At 41.4% G+C, this 10,713-nt stretch overlaps 1 protein-coding gene across 1 annotated transcript in view; it reads right to left on the reverse strand.

Moving 5' to 3' along the window:
- LOC137914108 (MAM domain-containing glycosylphosphatidylinositol anchor protein 2-like) overlaps positions 1-10,495 on the reverse strand; it is an 82,079-nt gene extending 71,584 nt beyond the window's left edge. Inside the window, exons 1-3 of the mRNA XM_068757725.1 lie at positions 10,477-10,495; positions 10,225-10,364; positions 2,904-3,078 (exon numbers count right to left, since the gene is read on the reverse strand). Of these exons, the coding sequence (XP_068613826.1) occupies positions 2,904-3,078; positions 10,225-10,364; positions 10,477-10,495 (334 nt within the window). The remainder of the gene's footprint in view (positions 1-2,903; positions 3,079-10,224; positions 10,365-10,476) is intronic.
- Positions 10,496-10,713: the final 218 nt, after the last annotated feature.

Genomic DNA, 10,713 nt, shown 5'->3' on the forward strand with positions numbered 1-10,713 from the left:
GTCTAATTTGGAAGATCTATTTCCGGGCCTCGGTATTGCAGAATAAAAAGGTAAACAGATTAAAGTAGTTAGTGAGTAATCACCAGGTAGTGGAGAATTAAATACTTGAAGTAATTAAAATGGGTGAATGAGGAGCACCTCCAACACACCAGGACGCGAAGAGCTGGAGAACTTTCCTAATATAGGAGTCAAACAGAGTCACTCTGCAGTTTGAGCATTCAGCACCCAGCTGTTCACAGAAAGGGGCAATCAGTGTCCCGGAAATCAATTGCTTTCACTTTACGAACTACTCCTTTACATATAAAGGGGTTTGATGCTGCTGGGTTTTTAGAGAGGACTACAGTGAGAGGACTTGTTTCATGGCTCATGGTTTTCAGAGCCAATTCCTCTCCCCTTAGGGTTTAACAGCACTGGAACAAACAATATCAAACCAAACCACAGTGTCATCCTTGGCAAATTTATCTTTAAAGAGCCTTTAAAGAGCTGTTGGCCTTGCCAGGATAGTCAACAATTGAAACCAGCTTCTTAGTGTGGAGGACAAGCTATTGCTGGGCCATGGTTTTCCAGCATTGGGTGAAGTTGAAGTTGCTTTTATCTGCTACTTTTGGGTTAACCCAGTGTGTACTTAAGGGGATAGGCTATATTTATATATTTGCTTTTATGTTTGTTGACCACGCCGCAGGCCATTATTACCACTTTTATCTGATGACCATTTGTGGAAAGAGGGCACTTAATTATTATGTGCTACATGCAGCTTTATAATTAGTCTGGAGTTGGTCAAAGTTTTTCCACATTTATTTTACATAAATAGTTGCACATTAAAAAGTCCACAGTTTTACAATATAAAATCCTGTAACTTGATGATATATAAATTATTATCTTATTTAGAATAGTTCAAGTACATGTTGGCATTTCAGAGAATTATACCACAAACCATACGATCATTACCATATTTTCTGGACTATAAGCCGCTACTTTTTTCCTATACGCTTTGAACCCTGCAACTTTTAATTTATGGACTTTTACAGGCTAAAATGTTACCATGTTACCATTTAGCCTCTTCCCATCAGACCAATGACATTATCAAACAGGTCACAGTGTACCAATGAAACTATTCGAATTATATCAAACACACTCACTAAATTCTTCAGTCATTTTGTGCTTCATGCACGCACAGGCCTGTTTACCAGTACGCCTATTGCAGACAGTATTCCGAACTTATTTCAGCCATAATCAACAAATGATCACCCTATATTCTGAACCACAAGCAACATCAGGATGAGAAAAGTCCTAGATTTGTGTGAAGCTGCTTCAAAAGTGTGAAAAGACGGCTATATATATACACACCATCGTATGAGGAGTTCAAGCGGAGCCGTAAATCTAAACAAAAATATTTCCTAATGTGGAATACGCTTTTCCATCTCAAAATACGCTAAATGGCTAAAATAATCCACTTTTTCTTGATTAGTGGTAAACAGGTCTGCACACACCCTCATCATGGAAAACACACGAAGGAACGCATATGATGCAGCTTTCAGGTTAAAGAGGATCAATCTGGCTACCGAATAAGGAAACAGCGCTGCTGCACGTAAGCTTGGCATCAATGAATTGATGCCAACTGCATCAATGAATTGATGCCAAGTAAAGATTTAACACAAACGATAACAGTAATGTCTTCAATATGTCAGAAGAAGCACATTCAGTACGGACGTCATCCAGTTATCAACAGGCCCGTCTCTGGTGTGTTATCTGGCTTCACTTCCGTGACTGCTAGTCCAGCTCTGTAGAGCAGCCAAGGTGAAATGGTGCACAGAGAAAACAAGGCTTTGATGGTCAGCTCCTGATGCACATCCAGCCTTTGCTCTGTTGCCTTGCTCGGTCTTCCACAAGCTCTCTAAAGACAGTTCAATCACACAACCTCTGTCTGTCCAAACAAACAAGATACAAGGATGTGGCTCACAGGGGCAAGAATAAACAACAAGACGGAAAGGAGATATGGATGAAAGAAAAGAAAGCCGCGACTACAAACTGTCTCAGCGCCACCTGCACAACTTCAGCACGAGGGTAGCGTTAATGCGTCAAATGAGTGGGCTGGAGAACTGCATCTTCTTTATTGCCAGCATGTTCTGCTCTACTGCAGTCTTTCCTATGCAAATGTAATTTTGATTTGCTTGTTTGGAAACAATTAAAGGCAGAGGGGTCTGCTTTCTTTATTTTCCAGCTTGGGATGTTAAAGAAAACAGGGATTCAGTGCAACGATGGATGATGCAGAAGAAGACCAAAGAAAAAATATCATGGGGGCACCTTTAGAAATATTGATAAAGTAACAAACAATTCATTTTAAGGCATCTTTCTTTCCTTCTTTCTATGAGGTCGAAATCCAAATATATACACATTTACAGCAGATACGTGGGACCACATCAAGCTGTAAGTTCCCATGTTGGAATTGTTTGAGCTGTGAATGTCTTAACAGAGTTGTCTGTGTTTAAGATATTTAAACGATTTCCGGTAAATGTAAAAAATAATATGCAGTACTTCTTTCATTTCACATACCGGTAAGTACTTTTCAAATAATTTTGATTGGCCAAAGCATAGTTTGCAAATTCATGCATACATTTCAATTGAAAAGCTAACTTTGCAAGCAGCTGCACAATATTTAAATTGTTAATAGACATGTTACATGATTTGAATGATAAAGAGAATGGTATTCGTAAAGTCTATACAAATTAGAAAGAAACACGAAACAAAACAAAAAAAGGTAATTCCACAAAGAAAGGGCGTCAAAAATGGAAAAAAAAATATTGGGAAGAGTCGTAAGTGAATTTGAAAACTTAAACAAAATCTGATGAAGATATATCTGTGCTCCATTATCTCCAGTGTTAAGTCACGTGTGGCGCACTTACAGTAGACGTCCACCCTGATGGATTTGATGGCAGGCGTTCCAAGGCCGTTTTCAGCCTTGCAGTAGTAGCGACCTCCTTGCGTCCGTAGGATTTTTGCAATGTGCAACGTTTCGTTGAACACACTGGAGTCCTGGAAACGGTCCGACACACTACCGGCTGTCTTGGTCCATCGGATCTGGACAAAAACAAAGGAAAGAAAAAAGAAATGACTTCCAATGTGGTTTCAAGTGTTTTCTGTTGTTTGCATAAACAAGGTGTATGTGTGTGTGAGAAAGGGAGAGAGAGAGAGCTAGAGAGTTTCGAGCTATTGAATGTCTGGTTTTGATAATGAGCCACCCAGAGAAGTGATTTTAGTTGATCGTGGTTGTCAGCAGCATGTGTTTTTAAATGTCTAATGGGGTGTTTCTCAGTCTCGCACCTCATTAAAATGAATGGGTCATTATGAGACATCTGCAGCGCTTGATGAGAGCTGATCATTGAATCAGGTGTGTTGGAAAAGAGAAACATCTGAAAATGCAGACGGAAGGTCTTCACAACATGGCATAGTTAGGTGTAAAATGTTCCTTCTATACACTCTAAACCGTCGGCGACTTCACAATACGACACCATTACTGAGACAATCAGTCAGATCAAGTCCAAAGATACATTTGAACCACTAAAAAAAGACAATCAAGAAAGGTATGAGACTTAATGCGCTTCATGAAGGCAACATAGAAAAGTCTCTAGTTATTGCATTTGGGTTGTCTTACAAGTGAGAAATATGTTTTAATTTTTTTACATTTATTGTAAGCTTTGCCAATCGCTCAATGTTTTTATATTTGACCAGAATTTGCAGGTTTGTTATTTGACTGTTATTTATTTAGTAATTCAATTCCATTCAAGCATTTTATTGTGGATAAGACGACCGCAACCGTCTCCTCTGCAACCACATCCGCCTTGTGGGTCACAGATGTTGCTGAAGTCTATCCCGGCTGACTACGAGCAAGGTACACCCCAGATGAGACGCCAGCTCATTGCAGGGCTACACGAAAGATAAAGAAGCAGGAATGAATCAACGTATGTTAGCACAATTGGAAATAAAGGCTTGTCTTCTATGTCTGTTCCGTTTTGCAGAAACAAATTGTTAATTGCGTGAATGTTTGCTGTGCGATCCTGTCTTTACAACATGATTCTGAATATGTTGCATGTCCCAGGAAGCGCATCCCCTATTATTGCAAGTAAAAAAGAGCAGATACTGTAGATAAGAATATCTTTGTAAATTCACTCTCTGTGGCGTCGTCGCCATGAGCCCCTTTCACTGACTGATGAAACACAGTTAGCCCATGGCATGAGGTGTCATGAAAGGTGAAATGGTGTTACTTTCCATCATGAGATTGTGATAGACTCTTTATCATCTCCCTCTCATGTCCTCATTAAAGCATAACCTGAACAGTCCTGTGACATTTCTGTCCTGGAGGCCATGAAACGGGGACAACATGAAGCCTCATTCAGTTCCTTGTCTTAAGTAAACCACAGATGGACTTGGCTTCGCTTTCAGCACATCACACGTCTCGGTCTAGGCTGGGAGGCTGCGACTTACATTCCAATATCTTCACGCTGTGAGGTGTGGCATCGTCGTGGTTGCTGATAACATCCTAATTTAGAGCGATCATATGGAACAGGGACAAGGAGAGACGGGGACTGGGTGCTATCTCGGTAGATTGTCACTGCATTGCTTTAGCTGCAGGCCTCAACCTGTGAAAACTCCAGCCACAGGTGACGGCAGCTTAAAGTCTGGTCATTTTTCAAACAGATTGGAGAAAATAAATTAATCGGACGGTGGTCCAAAGCCTGATAATGGTGGCCTTTTCCACTGACTTCTGTGGCGCTTGGGGATAGAGGATGACAGGAATTCACATGCAGCTAAACTTTATCAGAGGAGTTTTAGACTTTCTTTCTTGCTTGGGGTGGCAAAAATAAATTAACTAAATGCTGAAAGACTCCCTTTCACCATCTTCGGCCTTTCAAAAAGAGACAAGTCTGCAGTTCGGCCATATTTCTCTCCTATAGCCCTTAAATCAATATACTACATTAAAAATACATGCCTATAAATGAACACGCTGCAAAGACAAGCCTTCATTCAGCTGGTTTCAAACGCATCAAGAGGCACCGAGAGGAAATTCTCGATGAAGAAGCCCAAACTCAGCAAGTGATCAATTCCAATGCCCTATATCCAGGGCCCTACATTAACATTTGGGAACATTGTGAGTTCAGCAAAACAGGTCCTGAAATAAGTTGATTAGAAATTTGATGGAGAAAAGTTTTTGAATTCCTCACTCTGGATCTTCTCATGCAAATACAAAGCAAGCTGGCTTTTGGCAAACCTCAGCAGAATGCAATATTCTTCCGGCTTATACCTTCAGTCATTCCCCTTTGCTTTTGTGCAAGCTTTGAGTTTTAAGAAAGTGCAGCATCAAAAAGTGCACTGTTAAAATGACACTATGACGTGGGCATTCAAATAACACTTAATATTTTCAAGAAGAAAGTGCTTCCGTTTGTTTCAGAAGAGCAGCAGACCACGTCTTACAGTTGAGCTTTCAACATTTCAAGCACCCTCAAGCTATTTTCATTCCCCGACTCCTTTGACTTTTTCCATCTGAGCACCTCTGCCCACGGGGGGCAGTCCTGAATTATGCCTGGAGAAAACCGTTTGACCCTCTTCATTCTCCCCAGCCCAATGCAAATACTCTTGGTGTGAGAGGAGTTTGCAAATTTGAGCAATGTGATAATTGCTCCTCCAAGCTGCAGGAACAGCCTGGCAGAATTTGTGAAGCTCTCTTTTTATTCCTCCACTGACATGTATGATGCGCCTGAAAGCATACACTGGTATGTACCCTGCCACTGTTTCATGGCACACAGGTATCATTCTTGTCTGCCCCTTGTAATGTTGTGCATGTATCATAATCATGCAATCTATCATGTTTAAATTCACACAATTACATACAAAAGGTATTTTGAATTTTATTTTCGAGAAAAAAATAAAATACAGAAAAACATGACACCCCTTATTTCCGCAGTGTAAAGCAATGTCAACACGATAAAAAAAACACCATAAAATAAATCAGACCTCTAAATGGAACGATCAGCATTTGCTCACGTGCACGAAAGTCAGAGCTCGTCGAGATTAGCATCCAACTGAAAATCCCAGCAGCGTTTGAGACCACACATGCTGCGATAGCACGGCAAGAGCTAATTAAAATGCGCAGAGTGTCTGTTGTTATGCAGGGATCATATGCCGGAGCACGCGTCCTGGGTGAATCTCCTGCAGTGTTTCGCTGTGACGATTCCCTCTTCCTCCCTCCAGACTGGATTCTAATTGCCTGCCATCTTTTTTTTTTCTTTTAGGCATCGCTGGCAGTTCTGTGTCGCTCCGTGGCGCAGACAAGTGTGGCTGAGCATGACAATCAAGTCATCAGAAGAAGCAACAGGGGGTCCAAATCACAAGTTGTGACTGTGGTGGCTACACAGTTCTATATGACAGTGTACTGTCCTTGGGAAATACTGGATGTGAAACACGTCAAAGCAAGTGTTTTATTCAGTATTTTATACAGAATAAAACTCAGAATACACTACGAAGACAAATATCAAATGGAGAGAGTAAATGACAACTGAGTGAAAATGACTGAAAATTGATGATGAAGTCTATATAGCAAACAAAGGGAAAAACATGCAAGGCTAAATCATGTTGAGCACCATCTGCTAAAGACACCAGCACGGTGTGCTAACTGTCATGGGAGCATCCAGAACAGATCACATACTCCAGTTGGTCTGTATAAAGCTAAATGTTCCAGGGCTTAAGGTCATCTTATTTGTTCTTGCTGACCCGTGGTGCTGTGAGTTGAATCTGCTCAAGCTATTATTGAAACGAAAAAAAAAAGGTGTTTGCAATGTGGTGTTGCTGGCTATTGGGGCCGGGTACTCAAACAAAGCAGTGTGGACATGATGGATAGAGGCCAGGGGAGGGGAGACGGGGGCAGATGGCTTTATCATCCGGGCCTCTTTGATGTCTATTCATTGCATCAAACACAATCAACAAAGCCAGAAAACAGTGGCCATGAAAATACGAACACAAAAAGCTGCTCATGCACCTATGTGGTGCTCTGCTGCAGTCATGGAGCGATAAAGATGAAGGTAGCGAGTGTTTCTATTAATGGAGGCAGGGATTAACGTATTCTTTATTGTTGATTACTTTATAGATTAAGTCTATGATTCCGTAATGCATAAAATGTCAAGAAAATATGTTAATTCTTGGGGATTAACTGTTACAGATGTAAAATATCTCGACAATTCAACTTCTTATCACTGGACTAATCTCAGCTGTACTCCTGTCCTGGGCATCCCGCTTTCATTTAGCCAGTGTCAGCTTATGCCCCATTGATGACATATTCACATCAGGATAACAATCACTGGAACAGTCTCCCAAATAGCCTGCTGTTTCTCACTTAATTAACATAATTTCCCTGCTATTCCCTGACGGGAAACCCAACCCTACCAAAACTCTGTTCAGGTCAGCGACTCGGTAAATGTGTGTGTGTGTTCTTATTTATTTCTTGTTTCCATTTCCCTTGTTTTTCTCCACTGCACCTTCTCCTCAAATAATCATGTTTTCACTTACTTTTGCAGTTCCCTCCGGCATTTTATGTGTAAGAGAATGCATCCTGTTGATGCCAACAGTCTTCACGCTCAGTCCATATAGTAACAACTTGAAAGGCCAAACCTACGAGGCTCAGGGTAAATTGTATACAGCCTGCTGCTGACTGACAGGAACATATATTTATCTGACAATTAAATGTGAAGGCAAGATACATGTTGCCTCTGTAGTGTGTGCGCGTGTGTGTGTGTTTTGTTGTTGTTGCAAAGTTGGATGTGTGTTTTCATAATGAGAATGTCTTTGTTGTTTCTGTGAGGAGGGTGGATGGACGTGCACAGGGCTGACTGAGAGGCCTCCTGTGAGGGAGCTGCTGCTGCCCGTTTGGAAAGAATCCAGAGAGTCCATCAGTTGAAAAATCTGAGGGCCGTCCATGCAAAAGAAAAAGTGTCCACAGTGATAGACAGATGAAGAGTTAAAGGGTAGTGGTGCTGATGTTGAACTTGATAAACCCCCCCCCCCCCCCCCCCCCCCCTGCCTCCAGTATGTAATATCATGGACGTCAAACGCATCTCAAAATCAAGGAGTGAGACTCAAATCAGGGCAGTAATGGTGAATCTTTGTTTTTGGGTGATTTGTTAATGCAGAACTAACTGAGGCCCTTTCCAGTGATCAAGTGGCATAACTCGGGCCTCTGTGATATTGAGGTGCAGATGAGGAGTGTCGTTTCAGTCACGATAGAAAGATAAACGTATTTCCCTTTCCCAGTTGACAAGTGGCTCAAATGCCTTCTGCAGATCCTCATTATCCAGTGCCGCTCATCACGTGTGGCCTTTTCTTTTCTTTAGCTGTAAACACGTGTTATGTGGTTCGGTTTGAGTGGGTGCATTAAACACAGGTTCTTCAACTTTCTGTTTCGGAGCTCAGGCCAATTTTCCTGCAGACAGCTTTCATGGCCTCTCAGTCATGAAAGTGAACCAATAAGAGAGCAAAGCCTAGACTATGATTCATTCCTGAAAGCTGGAACATTACCTACTGGCTATTTTTCTGTTTTCCGTCAGTAGAAGAACAATTTTCTGTTCTTTCTTTTTTATTTTTACACTCTCAAATCAGATTCAACAGCAATGAAGCAAAAAATAAAAATAATATTTTTGAAAACTGAACCGAAGCTTGGTCCTACATTTGAGAAGTTGCACAAAATCATACTGACCTCATCTCATGCATCCAAATGATGAAAGCAAATGTCACTGCCCTTTATCAGAACGGCACAAGAGGGAATGGGTAAGACACCTTTGCAAAGAATACTGATTAAGTTTTTCCACACATATGTTGCTGAAAGATGAAGGATCTCGAATTAAAATTAATTTCGAGTGAAGAAAGATTCCGACTTTGTTCTGAGAATTAATATTTCATTCAAATGAAAAGACGAGCTGTCATTGCTGTATTTAATAATATAACTTTGTGAGGTAGCACGCCCGCTTCACAAAGCCAGACTCGGATCTACGGCCACCCCGGATAACCTCAGAAGGAAATGTCGAAATCAATCGGAAGGAGCGTGCAGCCCCCTGGTCCAAAGACGTCAATGGGGACATCCCAAAGTCCATCGAGACCCGGCAGGGAGCGGCTGGGCCAGGTGATCTCTGGGAGCTTCATAATGATTTGGTTTCAAAGGAGCATCCTGCCTTTCCTGCCACAGCCATGCTGGGCTTTTGATCTCCCACTCTCCTCATCCCGCTGTCCTCCCCTCCCTCTGTTCAAGTCTTCAGAAATTCTAATTAAAAAGAAAGACAGAGATGATGAGTGTAAAGTTGCCCCTCCTGACAACCGGAGGAGATGAACAGAGTGCGTCTGAACCGCTCGCTAATTTAAGAGGCCTCACCTTTTCAAACCAAACACAAAAATCAATAAGAGTGTTTGCTTGGGAGCGCAGAGGAGTACAAACTAATGGCTCTGTCCATCGATCAAACGGGGAATTATATTAATGTAAATGAGCTCAGTCTCGCCCAGAAATAGAATATCGTGAATCTCGGAAGCACATTGGAAACAACATTCAATAAGTGCCCAAAAGGTTTGTGTGTTCAAATTCTGCCCTGAGTAATACTGGAATAAAAAGTGATGGTCAGGTAGTTTGTGACGGAGGCGACATTTTTTACCCTCACAGATAAAGTTAGTTCATATTTTGCCTTTGGAAGTAAATGGGACATTCTTCCTTTTTAAATCAGCTTATATTATTCATGAGAAAAACAACATGCAGAAGGTAAAAAAGACCAAATAAAAAGCTAATTTTCTCCAGAAAGAGTGGAGGATTGTTTTCTTAATTAGTTTAGATCATAGCAAGGGGTGGGTGAAAAAAACAAAAGCTTTTTCATAAGGCGAGGACCCGAGTGCATTCACATGACCCAGAGTCTTCAAACTGTGGCCTGATTCTTGCTTGCTATGGTTTACTTTGCCAGATGTTTCAGCTGCCTTTCACGGCATTCTCGGCGGCTTTCACTATTAACACTCAGGTTCATCCTCAACCATCAATAATTCAATCATCAAAATTTTGAGAGATTTAGCACAGAAATTTGTGGTGTGCCATGAAATGAAACTAAGGCAGTCTGAGAAAAAAAAACTTATATGAGCAATGAAATTGGAAAAGACGATAAAATTAAAAGTTTTCTTGTCAGTTAAGGTGGGACGAAACGTCCTTACCTGAGGTCGAGGGTGTCCCATTACAAGGCAGGCGAGCTCCAGGGTCTCCCCTTCTCTGATGGTGTAGACTCTCTCCATGTGCCTCTCCTCCTCCACATTACAGGCATGCCCTGAGTGTATAATTCGCACAGTCGGAGGGGCTGGAGACCGAAAGAGAGACAAAAAGCGCAGCAATTGTTAGCATTCTGGTCATTTCTGAAGGAATGAGTAGTTTAGCACGACAGCTGGTGTATTGATAAGGGGTCGCCTCACTTAGCACAGCCATAGACATATTTGCACTGCACACATCAGACCGGAGGTGCTTGAACATGTGGTTTTTAAGATGCAAAACTGATTTTTGTTAGTTTATTCATATGTTATAAACACTGTCCACAGTGGAAGCAGATGGCTTAGCTTCTACCTTTTTTTCTTTTTTTTTAATCTTCAGCATAATAACAAATACATTTCTCCAATAGGGAACACTAATTAGTTCATGTTTTCAGTGTTTTC

The sequence above is a fragment of the Brachionichthys hirsutus genome, unplaced genomic scaffold (assembly GCF_040956055.1).
Source record: "Brachionichthys hirsutus isolate HB-005 unplaced genomic scaffold, CSIRO-AGI_Bhir_v1 contig_783, whole genome shotgun sequence".
NCBI classification, from domain to species: Eukaryota; Metazoa; Chordata; class Actinopteri; order Lophiiformes; family Brachionichthyidae; genus Brachionichthys; species Brachionichthys hirsutus.